The 24,067-nt window shown below is 35.9% G+C and overlaps 1 protein-coding gene across 1 annotated transcript; it reads right to left on the bottom strand.

The window, feature by feature from the left end:
* Window positions 1-450: 450 nt before the first annotated feature.
* On the bottom strand, window positions 451-15,416 carry LOC150106360 (uncharacterized). The gene is made up of 4 exons (XM_090392401.1): window positions 15,365-15,416; window positions 13,859-14,076; window positions 3,823-3,921; window positions 451-1,125 (listed from the first exon to the last, which is right to left on the bottom strand). Exons 2-4 carry the CDS (start codon window positions 13,955-13,957, stop codon window positions 790-792), a joined length of 534 nt encoding a protein of 177 aa, XP_090248527.1. The 5' UTR covers window positions 13,958-14,076; window positions 15,365-15,416; the 3' UTR covers window positions 451-789.
* Window positions 15,417-24,067: the final 8,651 nt, after the last annotated feature.

Here is a 24,067-nt window from a genome sequence, read left to right as displayed (position 1 = left end):
ACTTTTATTACTTTCATTTTTAGTAACTTTTGGTGATTTTCTTGTAACATGTTTCGTTTACTTGGAAGAACTAATTTACTGAAATTGGGTTATGTCGTTTATAGTCAATTAGATAACTGTTAAATATATATTTAATGGGAGGTGGATAGTGTATGAGAACATTCAGTGACGTTTTTGCACATTAGGATTGTTTATGTTATTTATATTATAATATCGTATAAAACTTTGCTTCATCAAATCGATCGAATTAAATACTAAAACTAAATGCTTTTTAGAGTTACATCATACTGTGAACTCTGGTGGGGATTGTAAATTATAATACAACAAACACATTTGGTGCTGATAAATGTGCATTTATGATTAACAATTTCGTTTGGCATTTTGTTCAGACTTCTATGGAAAATGATGCAGAAAAGATGTACGACATATAATTAACCACGTGTATAAAAATAACTTCATATAATATTTAATCATAAATCTATACAAGATTATACAATGAATCAAAAGGCACAAAACAAGAATTCGAAATTCCATTAACGGAATATTTATACAAGTATACATTTACTCAAAAAATAAATTATTGATCAAGATCGCTGAGTATTCTTCTGTTTGAAATTATTTTCATGTTTCTTTGGTCGCTTGTGTCATCTAATAGGCTTCTAGTTCATTAGGCACGCAGTATGAGGTATATGATTTGGCAGTGAGATCCACAATTAAAAACGATTATCCTACTTTGGCAAAAGCAATACATTAAATTTATTTAGAGTCGGGAGGAAGAAGGCTTCTGAGTTATAACTGCTTTACCTGATAACTAAACAAGTTCTGAATATATTCAACTGCTTCAATATAGTCTCGAACTAAAATAAAATCCCGTATACGTCGCACTGCTCCATGGACTTTCTCGATGTTTGGTTTACTATTTCGATTGCTGATCTCAGTATATTTTAAGCCAAACACTTCCATTCCATCATGAAGAGAACTAATAATCTGCTGCTGCTTCTTTTGCATCTGGTCAAAATCGTCAACATAGACACCTTTGTGCTCTTTCTCTTGTATCAAAGACACTGCTATACCTGCTGCAAAATACTGCATATATTCCATGGAGGAAAGGTATGATCTGTTTCTCTGTAAAGGAGAAAGAAAAAAAAAAGAAAGCTTACTGTAGCGCTCTCTCATTCACTATCTCGCGCATACATACACACGAGGGTGTTTCAGAATATAAGAAAGCACTACATCGCACATGAAAATGCACAAAGTTTGCTACAGAGATTCTACCTGTTATGAATGTTATATTTATCCATATATATATATATATATATATATATATATATACACACACACACACACACTGCTTGGAAAGAAGTCCACGGACATCCCCATGGGCAAGGTGCATCGTGCCACGTAACTAGTGACATATTTGTAGCCAATGTAAATCGGAGGAATATGATGCTCCTAAGTCAGTGCAACTGTCCCCGAGGGCTGCGAGAAAGGCACTGACAGAATTTGAAAGAGGGTTTTTATATGATGGTAGGTTACAGGAGTATCTGTTCCGCAAATTGTTGACAAATTGGGTCATCCCAGTTCGACAATCAGTGATACCATACTGAGATGGAAGTGCAGGGAGTCAGCTTGTGCTACCCGCAATACACGACCTAGCACACTCACCGAACGTGACCATAGGGTGCTACGAAGGATAATATGTAAAAACCGCAATTAGTCTGCTGACATATTAAACGCGAAGTTCCGAATATCGACTGGAACATGAATCTGAACAAAAACATTCAGAAACCGATCCTGAAAGGATTTCCAAGGTAGGACCGAAATATGCAAGTCCCCATTACCTTAACCGACATGAAGCGTCGTCTTCAGTGGTGTAGAGAGCGTGTACAGTAGGACGTGGAACCTTGGAAAGCTGTGTTATGGAACGACGAATCACGCTACGTCCTCTACCGAGCCCGGTGAACTTCTCTCCAAGCAGTACATTCTTCTTTATAGAATATATATATATAGAATAGAATAATATATGTATTATTCTGAACACTTCGTTACCAATGTATATTTATCTTCAATGGTTATAAGTTCGAATTATAACCATGATATATATCCATAAAGATGATAAAGAACTACTTCCTCCTCGTCAATAAGTAAAAGAAAATATCCAATACACTACGATTCTGTGTGTCAGCAGTGTATAACAATATATTCCGAGGATCCTCTGTATGTAGACTTAACTATGTGCATTCCACCCAAAATTAAACTTTCTTCACTCTCGCACTGATTACAATCAAGTGAAAGCCGTTATCTCAGACGTGGCTCTTAAAATATTCGAATGAATGCTACTTTTCACCAGAACAGCGCTCTTCAGCCAAGAGCAGTTGCCCATCCATGCTCTAGACACTGTAGTGCATGAGCATTCCAGCAGTTTCTATGGTGACGTTAGGTGTCTACTGCTTCCCTGTTCTTGCGACCTTGCCTATTTCACCAGACAAGCAGATTTGCAGAAATAAGAGTGAAGAACATCAAGATAATATTCGATATCTACAAATTCAAAATTCCGAATTTGTGGAGCACAGAATCCTGTAGAGAAAGATGAAGGCTCTACATAGAATCAGATGTCCTTTATGATAGGTTTTGCAAATAAAACTGGCAAGCTCTTACTCACTTGTGAACCTACACAGGAATGGTTACTTGAAATGTTCGCAGTTTTAGATTATTCACTTCACTGTAACTAATTTTTGGCATTGTTGTAGGAATCTAATAACTTCAGGGCACACCAAAACATGGTCTTATATGTTTTATTGCTTACGTGTAGTTCAGTGGAAGTAGCATGCCCGAATAATGATAACCTAAGTTCAGTTCTAGTCTGTGATTAGAAGAACCTTTTATAAGCCTTTTTTCGACCGGGCCTTGAGATAGTCCATCTCTAGTATGGTCAAGCTGGTTTTTTCTCTCGGAAACTAGGATTTTTCGTACTGTAAACTCAACATAATCAACCCTACAAGCCACACACTATCACAGACAATAAATATAGTGTTAGGATTAGGACCACAATATGGCGGCACTGTCAGTCATCTCTTCACTGGATGCAGTGAATTAGTGATAGTCTTGGGCCATCTATCTGGTTAGCTACTGGTCAAGATTGAACTTCCCCTCAAGTCCCCAAAAGTTAGATAGGGCTAAAATTCAGTCCCGTAGTCAAGCATGCATTTTATGACTGTAGATCTATCTGTGTTCACGGGGCCTTGCTTGTTCTCAGGGACGAAAAACCCAAGTTTCTGGGTGAAAACCTCCGTATATGAGACCGACTAACTCGCCTCTAGTTGAAAGAGACCAGATAAATTTTCCTCGCGTCATGGACAGGAATCGAACCAAGGTCTTTGTTATCTCGGTTAACTGAGTCGAAATATCAGAGCTTAATAAAGTTGTTCATAAGCGAATACATTCTTCTTCAGTATAAATATACCACTTCCTGATATAATCTATATATAATCTTCCTCGGTATACTGATACATGGAGAGGAATATGTTATTGGATGACATATCACCTACGAGAGCGGGGGGGGGGGGAATGAAAGGTTCCGATAAACACCAGATATGTTCTTTCTTGTGGTATATCAGTTGCTTTAATGTCATTTTTGTTCTAGGTATTTATCAGAACTTTTCAACTCCCCTTGTATGTGAAAAGGTTTAGAGATGAACGATATCCAATAATTGTTATTCAGAGTTACTTGGATAAGAATTTTTACAATCTCAGTTCATATTGTATAATGAATTTTAGGATACAATATGATTAACAGACATAAGATTCAAGATAATTACTTACGTTTATGGTTTCGAAGTGCGAAGATACTGCAGGCGGAATGTTCGGAATCCAACTCAAACGTATTGCTCCTATATTTTGAAATTCGCTGGATCGAGTAATCTGAAAATTGCCAAAGTAAATAAAAGTTCTAGTGTTAGCATTATTATTTTTTTTTTAATTTCAATTAATGTAGGAGTTTGCAATATGAGCAGTGACTCACTCCCTTGAGGAATTGATCATTTTTTGGGAGATGGAAGATAATGAATTTAAAAAAGATTCAGCATCAGAGAATTTAAGAATACTGCTTCTCAAATATTAATTATGGAAACTCACAAATATTTTGATGGAGTAAAAATAAAATAAACAATTTCCTGAGTGTAAAAAGATCTCTTGTCTCTATATGAGACCGACTAATTCACATTCGGTTAACAAAAACTCAGTAATACCTTTTATTACATGGAGAATTGAATCTAATAATTTCCAACCATAGGACGCATGTGGCGGCGTTTTTCCGACTGTGCTACGAAGCCGTTCCATAGCACAGTCGGATATTGCAGTGTGTTGGATAAATCATTACATTAAGATCTGGGTGTTGTTGAAGCCAAATTGGTAGCATTGTTAGTAATCATCATCCAAAGGAAACTTTTGTAAGCATACAGAGGCACTTAATAAAAGAACTTCAATTCATTTAAACTAGGTGTTATAGTCTCCAATTGTTACTCCACCCTCATAAAGTGGTTACATACTGACAGATTCCATTATAAGAAGTATGGATCAAAAAAAATTTCTCTTCCTTCTACCACGAATCTATGCCAGGTGGCCTGTTTCCGTCTCAGTCCAGCTTTTCATCGGTCTGCCTGTTTCTTTGACCCTTTGTTTTGTATTTCGTCTTCCTGGGTATTCTATCATATGCCATTCGTTCTAAATGCCCGTTCCATTTGATTCTGTATTTTTCTGTGGTTTCCATTATTGGTGTTTGGTTTACTTCTTTCAGTATGTCTTCATTTCTTTTTTTATCTAGTCTTGTATAACCTGCTGTCCTCATGTATTTCATTTCTATCGCAATGATTCTTTTCTCATTTCTTTCTCTTATTGTCCATGCTTCGCTGCCATATAATAATGTTGGTTTGATAAAATATTATACATTCTTTATCTGCTTTTTACTAACTATTGTGAGCCTTAATGTTTTGTTTATTGTTCCATTTACTTTGGGTTTTTTTTTTTAATTTTGTAAGAAATGTAAATCTTCTAAATCTTCATTGTAACTTTATTTATTTATAGTCCAAATAATTAATTTGTTGACTTACTAGATTATTTTATTATCTATTACTATTTTACTTCCGATGGGCATTTTCCATGCCCATCCGAAGTTTTGAATACGATAGTTTCAGTTTTTTCTCGAGAGATTGACTTATCATTAAATTCAGTTGATATACAGCTTTTTGTAGAGGGAATGTCCTCATCTGTTCCAAAGTTGGTCGTCTGCAAAGAATAAGGTATCTAACAAAAATCATTTTCTACATGAATTCCCTCTTTGTTGGTTAACCTCCATTTTTTGATTATTTCGGTCATATGATCTCCAAATAATATTGGAGAAAGAGGGAATCTTGTCTAAAATCTCCTGTTACTTCAAATGTTTTGGGTTCTTTTCTCAACTCTTTTTATGCTTATCGTTTTTTCATATGAGTTATAGAGTGCTTTTAATAATTTATAGGCAAGTGGTTTGTTAGTATATCAAAGACTTTAAATCTATCTGTCAAAAGCTTATATATATATAATCTATGAATGTTAGATGCGTTTCTAAGTTGAATTCTCCTTTTCTCAATTAAGTAGTTTGAGGCAGAATATAGGATCTATGCAGGATCTTCCCTTTCTAAAACCATTCTGCTCTTCATCTATAATTTTTTCCAATATAGGGTTAATTTTGGCATATATTTTATAACCTGTGTTTAATAGACTCATTCCTATAACACTGGAAAAATGCAGGGTATTTTTCCAGTGTTATATATTTTATTTAATGAAGTAAGATATCGTTGCTGAAATTATTTCCCGCAAATTATATAAGTTCTGTTGGGATTTTTACTTCTGGTGATTTTCCATTTTTCATTTCTTTTAATGCTTCATTTAATTCTTCCGATGTGATGTTATATGGGAGACTATTATCAGTTATATTTTCTAAAAATATTTTAAATAGCAATGCTGACTGTTTATTTCCTTTCCAGAGTTTATAATAATAGTCTATCCATTGTTAGTCATCTATTTGTCCAATACCTACTGTTTCTTTCTGTAAAAACTTTATTGCTTTATACATTTTTGGTTGCAGTTTACTGTATATACTGTATTTCGTTTTTCTGATTTACAAAGACAATTATCCCAACTTTTTCTGTGAAGTTTTCTGCTCTCTCGTTTTACACTTATATTCTATTTCATCCTTCAGTTTTTCTTGAGGTAAGCCATTTAATTCATAAATTTTTTTAATCTTCAATTAAATGTTTGCTTTCATCATTTCATATTCGGAGTCCTTGTTTTTTTTTTTTTTTTTCATTTTTTCTTCCTTCGTAGAATTTTTCCATTCTTCTATTTCTTGTTTCGGTTTTTCTTTTAGGTATTTATGTTTTCTTGGTATACATTCTTTTTTCTCTTTGTAGTAATAGATTTATTTTATACACATTTTCATTGCCATTTGATTTTCTTTTCTTTACCCAGATTAGTGGTATTGTTATATTTCCGATTACATGATGATCTTAATCAGTATTGTAACCCCAGTAAACTCTTACACCATTTATTAATTTCGCTGGTTTATTATTAGCTAACAAGTAGTCAATTATGATATCAGAGCATCTTGATGTCATAAATGATGTCATATAAAAAACTAAAAAAAAAAACTATTATTATTCTTAAGTTATTGTAATATGCAAATTCTATTAGTCTTTTTCATTTTCATTAAGACAGTTTTCTCCACAGTTATGGATTATTTTATTTTGCAATTTACTCCGTCTTCAAGCGAAATTTGCAAATGCACATAAAACCTTTGTTACATAAAACAGCCTTAACAACCAACATATTTCTTCCTGCTTTACTCAGGTTCAAATCCTATTTTTCTTTCAGTTGCATGCTGTCGATATTATGTAGACGTAGGATTGTAATTATTCGAGAGTCTTTTTTCAATAAACGGTTAAAATGTAGAGAAAATATAATCAACGCAGAGCCAAATAAGATTTTTGTGGCACATACCGTTACTTTCACATATTCATTATTATTATTATTATAAATCTTACATACGAAAGTTGCAATATATATATATATATATATATATATATATATATGAAATGAATTATAATTATATTGAATTACTTCCATGTATATATCCTTTGTGTGGTAATCTTTCAGTTTCATAATGCTAGACTGCTACAAGCAATACTATTATAGGTTCGATTACAGTCTGTGAATGGTGTGAAAACTTCATTCTCCTCTGCAGTAAGTGAGTTGTCAGATGTGAGAATCACCAACATTCTTATTAGGAGCCTTAAGTGGCTTAAAAAAAAAAAGTCCCATATTTCGTCAGTAGGGATCCTCAGATTATCCAGCTCTTAGTCCACGCAGGATGCTAATAAAAATACTAATATCTATAGGTATCAACCTTTCGTAATTTGTATTCACATAAAAAAAAAAATCATTTCACAGATATTTAAAAATATAAAATGGAAAATGTATGAAGTTTAATCAAAAATATCAGGGATATATATATTCTTAAAAAATGTTAGCTTGTTAGGAAAACTACATACAACTGAATACACTGCCACTGCTATGTATTCAGTCGTATGAGACGTCACGAAGTCGCTTTCTTTCCCTTCATGATGCTTTTCAACCTCGAGGAAATGAAACAAATCCTGGAGACCAATCTAGTGAGTAAAACGAGCGGGAACTACGGGTATGATATGCCAGCTAAGAATTCCTGAATATTCAAATCGGGTGGTACTTCGCATTGTCATGGAGCATAAACCACGTTCCAGAAGACCTTTGGCTTTTAGCTTGTTAGGGAAACTACATACAACAGTTTCGATGCTGTGCTTATGAAATTACATGATTTAACTACAACCTAATTTAACATCTCTCTCTCTCTCTCTCCCTCCCCTTCCCTCCCTCCCCACCTGCTAACTAATGCTTAAGTCTGGAATCCTGTAAGCATTTACTTTTTTCTAACAAGCTTGCTTCAATATATAAGTGTTAAAATCGAAGAAGGTTCAATTTCGCTAGTTTGACTGGCCGAGCAGTACGTATCCGTAGTTCTCCAACCACAACCGAGCCGCGGGTTACGAATCTCGCCGTAGGCATGAATGTTTGCGATTATCTTTGGTGGAAGATGAATTTCCAATGTGAGGAAATTCACCACCCCGTTTATCTTAGGCCTGAAGTGGCTTAGAAAAAAAAATTCCATGTTTGGTCTCTAAAGTAGTTGTCAGATTATATAAATATAAATAAAAACACGAAAAATATAAACTTAATAAAAATTTTTAAAAATAATAATCTTAGTCCATCTTAGTACAATCTTAGTACATAGCGTACTATATGTTTACAACCTTTCGTGGGTGGTGGGGGTCACATGAAAAAAAATTAAAAGAAGTTTGTTCAATTTTGCAATAACTTTTCCTGTTCACTTAACCAGAAAATAAGCTGGTTATTATTACTATTATTTTTTTTTTTTATTTTTTTAAACTATCAATATGTGGTCAATTGTGGTCCTCGTTGAAGGGCATAGTGTGTTTCACAAGGGAAAAAAATGTCTTCACCAGCATTCACATTAACGTGTCAGTTGAAGGAGCTGTTTGCATTCATTAAGAACATTAAGTTTTTCTTTCTCCGTACTCGCTATGAGGGTAGTCTGAAAGTTCTCCGCCTAACAATGAAAAAACGAATTTATAATTTTAAAATAATTTTTATTTTTCAACATAATTTCCCATAAGACTAGGTATTTTGCAGATCTTATTTGCCTCTTGATTCGAAGAAAACGCTGATCAGCGAGGAAGAGTTTTAGTTTTGGGAAGAGACAGAAGTCAGAGGGAGCCAGATCTGGAGAATAGGGCGGATGTTCCAACAATTCATAGTGCAGATCCCTTAATTTTCCCATTGCCAAAACACCTTTTTGAGCAGGTGCATTGTCCTGATGAAAGATGATTTTTTTTTTCTGCAAACCGGGTCTTTTCTCACGAATTTTTTCGTCTAGTCTGGTTAAAAGATCAGAATAATATTCCCCGGTTATTGTTTTGCCCTATTCAAGATAATTAATAAACAAAATGCCTTTACCATCCCAAAACACCGATGCCATGACCTTTCTTGCTGATGGAACCTACTTTATCTTCTTTGGCACTGAACAACCGGATTCTGTCCACTGTTTTGACTGCTGTTTGGATTCTGGTATGTAATGGCGAATCCAAGTCTCATCCATAGTAATGAATCGATGCAAAAAATCAGTTTTATTCTTGTTAAAATGCTCCAAGCACTGTTCAGAGATTTTCATGGGAATGCGTTTTTGATCTGATGCGAGCAAGCGCGGCACCCGTCTTGCACAAAGCTTTTTCATTAGCAATTCTTCATGCAATATATATCCTACACGTTCTTTTGAAATGCCTATAGTCTCAGCAATTTCACGCACTTTGACTTGCCGGTCATCCAATACCATATCGTGCACTTGATCAATGATTTCTGGTGTTGTTACACTTTTTTTGAACGTCCTTCACATGGATCATCTTCAAGGCTGGTACGGCCACGTTTAAACTCGGCAGCCCATTTCTTAATTGTCGAAAACGAAGGAGAAGAGTGCTGCCCATAAATTTTTATGAATTTCGTTTGGCGTTAAACCTTCTTTTACAAAGAATTTTATAACCGCACGATACTCAATTTTATCCATGATACAGACAACACTTTTGCTTTAGACAGCAAAACAAACAAATTATAAAACAAACTACTTGATAGAATGACTTGCAATTTCACATGGATGCTTATGACAGATGTGCCAACTTAGAAAAGAAAAATCTTGCCGATAGTGTTGCCATCTATGGGCGAGACCGAGAACTTAATTTTGGCGCCATAGTAATTTAGAATGGCATACACCCAATGAATTTCGTCTAAAGCTGGAGGGTTACAGCAGACAAATATGTAAGTGATAGACATAGCAATAATTTCTAACCTCAAAATTGAAACCGTGTTCTTCCAAGCAGAAATTAGCTGAAAATGAGAGTGAATGGGGCTCACATTGGTGAGTACGGCCATGGCAAAGCCGAGATACCAGACAGCAAAATTGTAGGAAGTAAGATCTGATATCACTTCCTACAATATACACTTGGTATGTCATATCTGTAGACTGGTCTTATACTCTTCTTTCCACTGCTCTCTCTTACTTCTTACTCCCCTCCCCCCAGTGCTATTAAAGCAATTCGAGGGGGTGACTCTTTCCTCTCAAACTGTAGTTTCCACTAACTACTAAAAAAAGGGCAAGCCTTAAGGTGGCAGCTCCATCACCAGGATACCTATCATCATGCTAGTCACTTGACATAGGGGAAACACATGTTACTTTCAAGTCTCAACGAAATCCAAACCGAACAGAAAACATGGGAAAAGACCGCAAACTGGAAAAGGTTAAGAAACTTTGGAAAAAGAAAAACGTGGTGAAATATGCTACATGGAATATTAGAAGCATAACACATAAAGAAGAAGAATTAGATAAAATTTTAAATGATGAAAATATAGAAATCGCAGTTCTTACAGAAACAAAAAAGAAACAGCTAATTACAATATCATATATAGTGGAGTGGACAAACAAATGCATGCAAAAGCCGATGTAATGATTTGGATCCATAAATCACTTAAAGCAAAAATAACTCATTATACATACTGGAATGAAAGAATATTAGAAGTGCGATTAAAATTAAATAAAGAAAATTTAACAGTTGTTGGAATGTATGCCCCTGAAGAAGGAAAAGAAGAAGAAAATGATTACTTTTACAAAGAGTTACAAGGAATATATGAAAAATTAAATAAAACAGACCATATAATTATAGCCGGAGATCTTAATGCCAGAATAGGATTACTTTACAGATCTTTGGACGGATAATACTGGCATCAAAAATAAAATTACACCAGAAACTTAAAAAATACTTTAAATAATATAATAACAATGAAAGAATTAAAGGACAACCTAATAAAATAAAAAATGGCAAATCAGCAAGAGAAGATTGGATAAACTCCGAACTGTATAAATTTTTTGGAAAAAAATTTCGTCAAAGATTATTAAAATTTTTAAATAAAATATATACAAATGGACAAATACCAATAGAATGGAATACAAGTATAGTAATACATATACTTAAAAAAGGGGATAAAACAAAACCTTCTAATTACAGAGGTATTAGTTTATGGAACTACAAAATAGTAGAATACTTAATGAAAAACTGAAAATATACAGTGAAAAAATATTATTAGAATATCAAAATGGATTTAGAAAAGGATGCTCTACAATGGATGCAGCTTTCTGTCTAAAACTACTTATAGAAAAAAAGAAGAGAATTTAATTTAGAAACTCATTTTTTTTAAAGATTACGAAAAAGCATTTGACAAAGTAAACAGATATATACTGTTTGATGCATTACAAAGAATAAATATACCTAATATTTTACTACATGAAATATTGAATATATACAAAGATAATGAAATAAATGAAAAAATGTCTAAAAACAATCTATAAACCAAGTAAAGAAAGAAAATAATGCCTTCTCTCTCCAACACTTTTTCAATATTTACATTAATGAAATATTAATACAATGAAACACCTTAAACATTCCAGGTATAGAAATTTCCTGGAATAATAAAATAAATACGCTATTATTTGCAGATGATCAGATAATAATATCAGATAAGGAAGACAATTTACAAAGAGCAATATATAATTTAAACGTTATAGTAGAACAGTTTGGAATGAAAATTTCCATAGATAAAACTAAAACAATGGCATTTTGTGGACAAACTTCAGTTAGAAGTAAATTATTTATTAATAGTAAAATAATAGAACAGATAAATACGTTCAGTTATTTTGGATATGAAATATCATATGAAGGAGAAAAAGACATAAAATTAAAAACTTCAACATTTTTACAGATTATAGGCCTGATAAATAGAACACTCAATCCAAATATAGTACAAAAAGAAACACGCTTGAAAATATATAATACTCTAGCAGTGCCCACATTACTATACAGTGGCGGCCGGTGAAAATTTTAAGTGGGGGTGCTGCTATACAAAAAAAAAAAAAAAAAAAAAAAAAAAAAAAAAAAAAAGTTTTTTTCCTAATCAGTAGCGAATTTATTAATAAATAAATTTACATATTAAAAATTGCTGTATTAAAAATATTTCATCCTCACCACGAACAAACACCAATAAAAGTTTCGTATCAATAGCAATGACAAGTGCAAACGAATATCGACGTTAGATCGCAGTGCGTTTGTTTCCTGTAATATTAATTAAAAAAATATAATTCTTTTCATATTTTCAAGTGACACTCGTCATAATTCAGCCTTGTATCTATAATAAATAAATAATTATATGTTATTTTAACAAAATAAAATAAGATTTACAAAAAAATAGTTCACCACGAACAGACGCCAATAATAAACGTTTCATATCTCACAGAAATAACGAGCGCAGGCATAAGATACACTGCCCAAGCGGCAGTGTATCTAATGACGTAACGTGCAACGACAAGGCAAACGAATATCAGCGTTAGATCGCAGTGCATTTGTTTCGTGTAACGATAATGGAAAAAAAAAAATATTATTTTCATAATTTCAACAGTGACACTCGTCATAATTCAGCCTTGTATCTAGAATAAATAAATAAATATATGTTATTTTAACAAAATAAAATAAGATTTACAAAAAATAGTTCACCACGCACACGCACCAATAATAAACGTTTCATGCCGCAAAGGTTTGGTCGATTGGTAGAGCCTCTGCTACTAATGGCTCAGTTAAGTAAGTTTGAGCGCACACTCCCCTTCGATGAGTCTTTGGACTCCCTGGAGGTGTCAAATAATAATAATAATAATATCTCATAGAAATAAGGCGCGTAAACATACTAAAAATATACTGCCGTTTGAGCAGTTACAGTTGGGAATGACGTAACCGTGCAATGACAAGCGCAAACTATCGGCGTTAGATCGCAGTGCATTTGTTTCGTAATCTAAAGCGTTAATCGAACAATTCCAATTATTAACTATTCAATCAATGTCAACATAAGCTACAACCTTTAACATGTTTTATTGCATTTATATAATGTCGTAAGCATTGTTATTATTTATAAACACAAACAAATTTTAATTTTTTCATTTTTTCCTTGGGGGTACTGCAGTGTCGCAGTGCTTATGTACGGGCCGCCACAATTACTATATGGCAGTAAAATTTGGGAAATAAACAAACAAGATAAACAAAGAATAAAAACAAGTGAAATGAGATTTACGAGAAGTACTGCAAAATACACATTATTAGACCAAAGAAGAAATGAATACATTTAAAAAAAAATCAGCTAACGCCTTTTTTTTTTTGTTCCCGTATAGGGAGTAGGCGAGGCCGTTTTTTTTTTTAGCCTTATCTAACTTTTTGAATACATTTTAAAAGAACTAAAAACAAAATCAATAGAAGACAGAGCATATAAACCGAACGGACAAACCGATATCCTAAAGAAACAAACACTGAAATATAAGCCAATTGGAAAGAGAAGGCAGGGTAGACTTCAAAAAAAGGATATTTGATGGATAATAAGACCAGAACAGACCAATATGGTCTATACCCGTAATTAGCATTATGATGATGAAAATCATACCCGACTTTGTTTCGTTATTTTCCCCTTATTTGTGACCTCATCTCATATTTATTAAAGCAGCTCTTTCTGTCACTGCTTTAATGAAATGTGACTGATATTATTAAATGCGAAGTTTAGTTTAAAAATGATAGTTTTAATCTTTCAGATGCATACCTATTTAAGCTTTGTAAAATAAAATTATACCAACCATTTTATCTCGAAATGCTCTGGCATGCCGTGCAGCAGGAATCGCAGCTTCTATTACGCTCTTCATCAACTCCTTGGATACGCTTGGGATCACAACCATCTTAACAGATGAAACTACCGTAGACTGATCTGACAAACGGAAGTCGTTGACAGCTGTAGGAGAGCAGAGTGAGGCAGAGAATATCGCGCTCAGAAAACCAAAAATGTACCACCAAAAATCTAGGAGTTAAACAATATAGAAAGAATAATTTTTTAAAAAATAATAATAATGTCATCAAAATGGTTATCTTTTTTTAGTTCTGAATATTTTGTTGAGAAAGAGAGAGAAAGAAAGCAGTGGGATACTTACATATATATAAACACTGTGGAAAAAATAAAAAAATAAAAAAAACAACTAAATTTTCCTGAACTTTCCAAAATTCTAATCAGGATGGGAATGTTTCCATTATGATGGACTTTTTTTAAAAAAAAGTCAAAAATAAACACCCTATCTATAGTATCCTTCTATCTCTTGTATGTATGTATCTTTTTTTGCATTTTATATAACTTTTGTATTTTTTTTTTTCGAATTTCGAATTCAGGTTTCTGTATTCACGGAAAAATCTGAGATTTCGTTTTTCTAAAATTCCGCAGAATCTTCTGACAGGAGTAAAAATGTATAAAAAGATACTTGTAGAGTTCGCGTGCCTTACTGAACAAAAGAAGAATGTTTATATCGACTGAGCCAAAATGAAGGCGCTCAAATTTAAAACATTCATCGAACATTGCAGCTTCTTGCGCTTTCGAGATTGTTTCTAGAGGAAACCTCATCTCTCGGAGAGCACGTGTTTTTAGAGCAGGGCGCATTCCCTTACCAGTGCAAACGAAGACTGCTGAAACGGAGTCTCTAGTTAAAAATATAGTTTCAAATTCTGAAAAAAAAAAAAAAAATCAGGATGAAGTCGTTGAGAATATGATCAATACAGAGAGGAAATATAATCGTTCGAAATACAAATTTTTAAACTTATACTGTGCCATCTCACATCGCATAACACACAATGTATAAATAATTCAGGATATATAATTTATCAATAATAATAATAATAATAATAATAATAATAATACAGTAGTAAGGTTGCAGTATTCAGGTATAATTCTTTTTATTCTGCGAGAACTGCGAAAATATCCAAAGTTAATAGTTTATTCTTACTTTTTTTTTTTTTTTTTTTTTCCCAGTATCAAAATATTAACATTACTCATTCCTGGAGCACATGCTGTGATTTTATCCTGAAGTTTGTTAATTTAACTCGGAAAAAAATAATAGTATCTGTACCTGCTTATTTTTAATCATGAATAGTTCCCACTGTCTGACAGGGTTCTGTTGTTTTAAATTATAACCGAAGCAATAAGGCTATTAAGCCTATTTATTATGCTTAATTGCGTGTCTGTTTTATTGGCCGGTTTTACTGGATGAAAAACTGAGTTTCCGGGGGGAGTTTTTTTTTTCCGACCACCGTACCCTACTCACCTTCAGTTGAAAAGCCATTATCAAAGTTCTTTGCATCCTGATCAAGATTCGAATCCCAACTGGTACACAAATATGTTTATCTAAAGTGTTCTCTGAACGTAAACAGGCATTAGTCTCTTTGAAATAGCTGCGCAGTACTGTGCGCGCATTGTAACCAAAGCAGCTCTCTACTAGCAAAGCGAATGCATGCTTGAGATGGCAGTCCGTGAAAAAAAAAAAAAAGTCAACAAAAAAGGGAGCTAACATTTATTTCTTAGGGCGGCATATAATAATAATAATAATAATAATAATAAAACACCTATAACTAGTTCCTGTAAGTAGTGTATTCCATCCGTCTATCCACAATTTGGTGGACATCGGGCAAATTGTGAATGGATGGAATACATTGCTTACAGGAATAGGGAATTAAAACTTTCTTTAGCTGCTAAAATCTCATCTTCATCTTAGTATGACAGTTCGCATGATAGCACGGTCTTTTAAGGCACAGACTCGTTCTTTGTATTTCTTGAACTGGGAACGTATATGCAAAACACAGCGACCTTATTTCAGTAAGTGTGGTTTGAATTTTTCTTTCTGGAATGTGGTTGACGTATAATCATGGTTCTGACATACTTTGTTTACCATACCTGATATTTTATATTTTATTTGAGTAATTATGTATCTATAAATTTGTACATATTCTCAATAATGGAAGAACAAAATGATGAAAACGAGAGGGTGAATAGTGGAGAAAGTAGAAAATGAAACAGAAGCCAGTTGAGGGGAGGGGAGGGAGGGAGTGAAAGTATACTTTTATGCAAAGATAACATCGACAGAACTGCTCACCGTGTTCAGAATATGTGCATTTGTTTTTCGAGATGATATATGGTAAAGTGATCGAAACAAGTGGATTCTATGTATTTTAGCACAATACATTTAAAACCGGAACCATATTTTTTCAGCTCATGACGGTTTTCTTTCATGTATGCCAAAACTAAGCTTGGTTAATTAGGGTTTAATTAAAAACATTGTTAATTAGAAAAAACTCTTTATAAAATGAATGTCAACAGCCAAAATACTTGCATATTTTATTATATCTGTAATTGGTAAGAAATATTCAAAAAATGTTAACAGCACACATGATTTTTTAAAATCATTGACAGTCATTGATGTGAAAACGATTACCGGTAATAATGTAGAAGCCGTTTTGCTCATTTTTGAAGTAAGAAATTAGTTTTTGTTGTAGTTTAAAAGATGGACATCAAGAATTGTACAGTATCCTCTGATGGGATAGATACTAAAGATATCACGCTATAGATACTAAATATTAATTTTAATAGCTCAGAGCGATAGAAAAAAATAATAAAAATCGACCATATACAAAAATTTAAAAGTCCTTAATGCCATTAAATATAGAACACTGTCTTGAAGTACTGTAATCACCACTTCAATCAAAACATTGTCATTATACAATATTGATCCGATGGATGGTAGCCTATAGGCTACCTACCAAGTTTGCATTTAACCAGTTAACAATCTGACAATCTATCATTGTCCGTTTCGCAAACAGAACCTGTCCTAGATATAATTAGAAATCATCAGAGTGCCAGTACACAGCATTGATGAATTTACCATAACAGATATATATATATATATATATATCACTATTGTCTCACGTAAGTCACTTATTACCTCGTGAAATGCAAAAGGAGCCCAGTACATTCATAACTAAACTTTTTTTTGTTCTTGCATATGTGAATCTTTTTGAGAATAAGTTTCGTATGGTGGTAGATGTGCAATCCACTGATCTAAACGAACGGTTACTCGTAATACTATGGAAAGCTAGCGGTCCTTTTTGTGCAGCGAGACGGTTTCATTCACCATTTACATCTTGTTGTTTTATCATGAAAAAGGATAGTTTACGACTTGCTCCTTGCTGCTAATGCTTCTCTGTGCTTCTTATTAGCAGTGTGCTGTGTCAATGGCGCACCCAGAGGGGGACCAGGGGCCCTCCCCACCCCAAAAAAAAAAGAAAAAAAAAGCACGCTAGAAAAATTTCCAAAAATCTTTTCCTAATTAAAATTCATTTTTTTATTTATGTTTTGCCGTGTCTTCTATTTCTATACTACTTATGAATTAGCGATCATTGCAGATGCTCAGTCATAGGTCGTATGCGATGCGTAGTGTGTATTCTCAAATCGTCTACCCCCCCCCCCGCCCACTCAAGATTAAATCCTGAGTGCGCTACTGTGCTATGTAATATCTGAACGACCACTATATACAATAGAAATTTCGGATCTACAACCAGTGCATAAAACTACTGTTAGCATTATGGCTTCCTGTTAGGAACATGGAATCTTGTTTCGACGTGTCCTTGTGAAACTGCACTTTCTCTTGGACACCTCACGGCCTATTTTCAACAAATTGAAATTATAATTACGAAACCCTGAAAATAATGTCAGGGTTTACCCAACCACCTCCACTAAAATTCATTCACACGTGTTTATGACTTTGGCCAGGCTACTACAAAAGTCAACTAATATATTTTCAACTCTCGTGTGTATTTTAATGCCCACCTGTATAAATTATGTGAAAATTATTTGAAACACATCTGAATGGATTCTAGTAGTGCCATCTATTGGAAAGACTGTAACCTCTTTACTAATTTACAATAAATTGCATATTTGGTTTAGAGTTTACGAAAAATATGAAAATTAAGAAAAATAGGACGCTATGTTTTTTTTTTCTTATTCTTTTAATGGGATATTTAGGATCCATTTAAAAACAGGACGTCTAGTCACCTTAATTTAACTCATCTTCAAATGAGAACATTTATACATGTTCCCAGAGTTCTAGATGGAATTCGAATCCAGGCCTTCCGTTCAAGAGGCAAATATCACGATCCCCCATAGGTATGGAAGGTAAACCTTACTATGGGAACAAATTAACAAGACAGATTGAAGTAAATCCTCGGAGATCTTTTCATGTTATTAAAAGGAAAAGGGACTGTAGACTGCTTGGAAAGAAATCAATGGACACCATAGTGTGAGGAAGAATCAGCTATACTGCCCACCTTAATAAGATGTAGGACCTCCTTTCGCTGCGATGACTGCAGCAGTCCTACGGGGCATACTTTTCAAGCGCACAATAGCGATCGGTGGGAATTTTGGAACAAGATACTATTATTTTTTTCCTAGGTAAATTAACCAAACTTTAGGATAAAATCACAGCATGTGCTCCAGGAATGAGTATTGTTAATATTTTGATATGAAAATTAAAAAAAAAAAAAAAGTAAGAATAAATTATTAACTTCGGATATTTTCGCAGAATAAAGAGAAGAATTATACTGGAACAGGCATGTAATGAAGTCCTACACTGTTGTAGGGCGATTATCTCACCCGACGCTTGAGTTCATTCCACAGACGTTCAATAGGATTGACATCACGGCTCTCTAGGGGTTAGTCAAGTGTAGTAACGTTCACATCCACAAACCATGCAATTACAGCAGCAGCCTTATGACATAGCATTTCAGCATTGTCTCGCTGAAAGAGACAATGGTCAGTTCTGTAGAAACGCCACAAAGTAAGAAGCATTGTATTGTTCAGATACCACTTAGAGTCCAATGTTCGTTGCACCACAAACAAGATCTGAGGCCAAACCACGAAAATAGGATCATACTATCACGCTGCCACTTCCGAATTTCATAGGTGGGGTTATGCACTCTGGTAAGAGACGTTCACCAGGCATCCGTCACACTCATACCTCATACCTCTCAGTGTCCATCTGCTCGATAGAGGGTGTAGCGTGATTCGCCGCTGCATAGCACAGCTTTCCAAGCTTTAACACCCCGCCGTTCATGCTCTTTACACCTCTGAAGATGACACTGCATGTTTGTTCGGGTAATGTGGGCTTGCATATTGTAGTCCTACCATGGAAACCCACGTTGTGAGCCTCAGTTCTGTATGTTTTTGTGCAGATTCATGTTCCACAGTGGATGACCGATAACACTCACGTTCGGTGAGTGTTATCGGTCATCCACTGTGGGTAGCACTTCCCTGCGCTACCATCTCAGTATGGTATCATTGACTGTTGACCTGGAATGGTCCAAATTGTCAAGAATTTGCTGAACAAATAGGTCTGCAACATGGCATCCTATCACAATACCTCTTTCAAACTCAGTCAGGTCCTAGGTCCTTTCTAGTTGGGAGCATCATATTCTTCCAATTAATACCAGCTGCAAACACGAAACTGGTTACACGGCACGATGCAACTTGCCCATGGAGGTGTCCGTTGACTTCTTTCCAAGCAGTCTACTAAGAAATCATTGATGTTTTGAATGATCGCTTAACTACAGTTTGACATACCAGTGAAGACCATATGATACTTGATATTAAGGTTCAAATGCCATGATGGAATGTTCCATCAAGGTTATGTGTTTAGCACCAACAGGTAATTCATTCTTATTGATAATATAATACTTGATAGGAAAAGGATGAATTACCTGGAAGTTCTAAAGACATTGGAATCTTCATAATAATAATGCAGTAGCAGTAGTTGGTTTGTCACTGTGCGTTCAGAGAATGTGCATAAGAATTACCTTTAATCTAGTTATTGGATGTCACAATATTGGCCAAATTCCAACATGGTGAATCAAACTTGAGTGGGGGAACAACTGAGAAGCATTTATTATATTATTTATTAAACATATCTTGTTTAGTTAATAACAAAGTGTAGTTAATTTGCTATTAATTAGAATTTGTTGGTTAGTATTAACAGACTTAACAAAGGGCTGCTCGTTGGCCGAGTGGATGGCGTATCCGATTTCCACGCTGTAGGTTCGAATCGTTAACTGTTAACTGTTAACTTCTGTGGCTAGATGGATCTCAATCCCGTGGATTATAATCCCTTCATCTCTAGGAAGTTGACTTAAATTATTAAAGGATTATTGAGCACCTGGCTCGCCCAATTTAGGATTGTGCGAGAGCGCATGTACCGATGAGCAGAGCCGCTTTCGGGCGCTTGTGCTTCCACCTGTCGTTTTCATCGTAGTTACTTGACTCTCTAATGAGTTGGTTTGGGTGAATTGCTGCTTTGGTGAAAAATGCAGTGGCAATGTAACGGAGATACGTCGGAATATCCGGAATGTCAGCATCTCGGTGGAGGAGAGCATTCCTGACAAACCACGGAGCATCAAATATCATACGAAGGCACTTGTTTTGGATGACTTGCAGTTTTTTGATGTTGCTGGGGGCAGTGTGACCCCAAGCCGGCGATCCGTATGTGAAAGTGGGTCTGATGATTGTTTTGTAGATCTTAAGTTTGTTGGTAATATTCATTTTGCTTCTTCGGTTGATGAGGGAGTAGAGCTGGCTGACTGCTGTGTTGGTTTTATTACAAGCATAAGTAATGTGAGGGTTGAAGCTGAGTCGGTTATCCAGTTGTATGCCTAGATACTTGGTTTTGGTTTTCCATGGAATTTCTGTGTTAAAAAGTTTGATTACTCCGTGGTGTGTTGCTTTTCGTCTTGTGAAGAGGATAGCAGTGCTTTTATCCGCATTGACTTCAATTCTCCATTTCCTGAACCAGTCTTCCAGGCTAGTTGCTGCGTTTTGTAGACGCTGTGTTGCTAAGTGTAGTCTGAGAGCTCTGCTCAATATCGCCATATCGTCCGCATAGCTAGCAATGGTGGTTGATGTTGCGTTTGGGATATCTACGACGAAGATGTTAAACAGTAGTGGCGAAAGCAGTGATCCTTGGGGGACACCCGCGGTGATTCTTCTCGGTGAGGATCTGAGTCCGCGCAGCTTCACCTGGAATTTCCGGTCTTTTAGGAAGGAGTCTATGAGTTTGGTAAGATAGAGAGGTATATGTTAGCTGTAAGTAGTTTATATATAAGGCCTTTGTGCCACACTTTATCAAAGGCTTTTTCAACGTCAAGAAAGATAGCTCCTGTGTGCTGTCCCCAGTTGAAACCAGTTGTAATAAATTCTGTCAACCTGTGGACCTGTTGGGTGGTGTTATGGTCTGCTCGGAAGCCAAATTGTTCTCCTGGTATCAGTTTGTTTTTGTCCACTTCAGCTTGTAGTCGGTTTAGAATGATTTTTTCCGCTATCTTTCCCAGGCATGATAAAAGGCTGATTGGTCTGTAGTTTTGCGGTAATTGTGGCGCCTTACCTGGTTTGTGGATGAAAATAATGTCTGCGTGTTTCCATCGAGTGGGAAAGTAACTAAAATGGAGTATTGCATTAACGATGGCAACGAGGTGCATAATGGCCTTATGCGGGAGCGCCTTTATGGTTTTGTTTGTAATTTCGTCTGGTCCTGGGGCTTTTTTGTTGTTGATTTTTCTTATTATGGAGTAGACTTCTCTAGGCGAAGTATTGCAGATATTTTCACGGCGGCAGGGCTGGCGTAGTGTGCTTCGGACATGTCTGTGTATTCTCTCTATGAAAAGTAAGTCTGCATGCGCGTAATTTGGGCTGCATTGAAGTTGTAGGGCGTCTGCAAAGGCTTCAGATTTTTCATCGTCTCTATAGACAATACCTTTTTCTCCGTGAATGGGCTGTATGGCAGCATGGTTCGTTCGGAGAGCTTTAGCCATCTTCCATATGGAATTGTCTTCTGCTTCGAGGGAACACAGTTTTCTTTCCCACTCTTGGTTTCTGTAATCTTTCAATGCGTAGCGAATTAAATTCGTCGCTCTATTTAGCTCCTGGCGATCTTGAGGAGATAGTGTGGTGTGATAGCGGCGCCTGATCTTATTTTTGTTGCGGATTAAAGTGCGGATGTCTTCCGGAAGTAGATTTTCTTGGACTGGGATGTGAGCAGTGGAGGCTGCAGATAAGCCAACATGTATTTTATTTTCCAGGTACTGGACCGCTGCATCAATTTTTTCTCGCGACGAGATAGTTGGTACTGAGCCTATTAGGGTGCTGAGAGTTGTATTAAATTTTTTGAAGTTAGTACGCGTCTGGCTGGGAATGAGTTCTGGATCCCCTCCCAGGCTTAGAAGTACTGGATTGTGGTCAGAACTGAGGTCATTAACGACTTGTAGTTGAAAGTGATATGATGTGTTCTTGAAGATGGCAATGTCAAGCACATCTGGTCTGCCTCGCCTGTGATAACGATGTTCCTTAGTGAGGCGAAGTTGTGTAGAACTCGTCCGTTGCTGTTGTAGCCTTTCCTATTCATAGTGGATGTTTAGAGTTGAGATCACCTGCCACAATTGTGGCTTCAGTTGTATCGAGCAGCTGAGAAAGATCAGAGGATAAGAGAGTGTTGCCAGGGGGGTTATAGACTGAGAATATTTTGAGACTGCCTGCATTATTGGTGTGGATTTCGACACCAGTATTTTCCAGATTTGTTGTGTTGATCTTTTTGATTTCATTATGTCGGATGTTCCTCTTGACAAAAATGGCAGTACCGCCACCTCTGGCATTAGATCTGTCGTTTCTGAGCAATGAGTAATATCTGAGTTTAGGGTTATCACAGGGTCGGAGGTGAGTCTCATTTATCAGGAGTATATCAATTTTGTAGCGGTCTGCAAATTCTCGTAGCTCCAGGAGTTTATTATTGAGACCGTTGGCATTCCAAAATGCGATCTGTAAATAGTTCGTTGTGCTAGCCGGGTTATCCATTAATCATGGTGAAGATGACTTGGGTGTTCCTTAGGAATTTGTTGGTATCAGCCTGGGAGGGGTTTGTTTTGCTGAATGCCAGTAACATCTCTCCCAGAGTAGCGGCAAGCGTTGCGGTGGAGTTTTGGCCGCTCGATCCCGGCATGTTGTGTGAAGAGACCACGGAGGCATATGATTTGTTGGGTGTAACTCTCCGTGCTATGACTTCCGGTGCAGGTTGTGTGCCGCGCTTCTGAGTGGGCGGGGCTATTGCCTCTCTCGTCTTCGACAGGTTATATGGGCAGAAAGAACAGCCCTTATAGTTGGCTGGATGTGGGCTACCACAATTTGCACATTTTGCAGGCGTTGTCCGTGGCTTAGTGCAAATGTGCGAGGGATGGTTGTTACCGCACTTTACACATTTATATTCTGCCTTGCATAGTTTTTGTGCATGCCCATATCTTTGGCAACGATGACATTGGCCGGCGGATGTTTTCCTACGAAGCGGTTCGGTCCTGATAGCTAGATTGCAGACTGTTTTTAGGTCATAGATTTCTCTCTGGTTTTTGCTGATCTCTACTAAGACCAGAGGCATGGGACGTTTATCTGCTCGGTACATGCGCGAGACTTTTATTGCCTCTAAACCTTGAGATCTGAGGTCAGCGGCAACTTCTTCAGGTGTTATTGTTTCTACTATCCCCCTGACGACGACCTTCAGGTTTTTCTCACTTTTAAGCTGAAACGTGTGGTATGGCACTTTCAGCTCGTCCAAGAGGCCAGTGAGTCTGCGGTAGTCCGATGCTCCCTCAGGCTGGATGCGAACTCCTTCATCTGAGTTTCTAGCTGAGGAAAATTGAATATTAGTGTTTTTCATCTTGTCTACAATTGTTGACCATTTTTCCTTGGATCTTAATATCACCGGTGGGACTCTCTCTTTGAGCTTTACAGCTATGTCCATTGCTGCTTCCCTTTCATCGGGCTGTGCCGTTATGTCCATCGGTGCTGCTCTCTCCATGTGATGAGGTGGTGTTTCATTTTCTGTCGCTGGGGATTCCTGCTTTCGTTTCTTCCTGCTGACCACCTGATAGTCAGTGTCTTTTGCATGGGC

The sequence above is a fragment of the Typopeltis vanoorti genome, chromosome 5 (genome assembly GCF_054136105.1).
Source record: "Typopeltis vanoorti isolate ZY-2024b chromosome 5, IOZ_Tvanoo_1.0, whole genome shotgun sequence".
Taxonomy (NCBI): Eukaryota; Metazoa; Arthropoda; class Arachnida; order Uropygi; family Thelyphonidae; genus Typopeltis; species Typopeltis vanoorti.
This window is presented reverse-complemented; position numbering and strand designations above follow the sequence as displayed.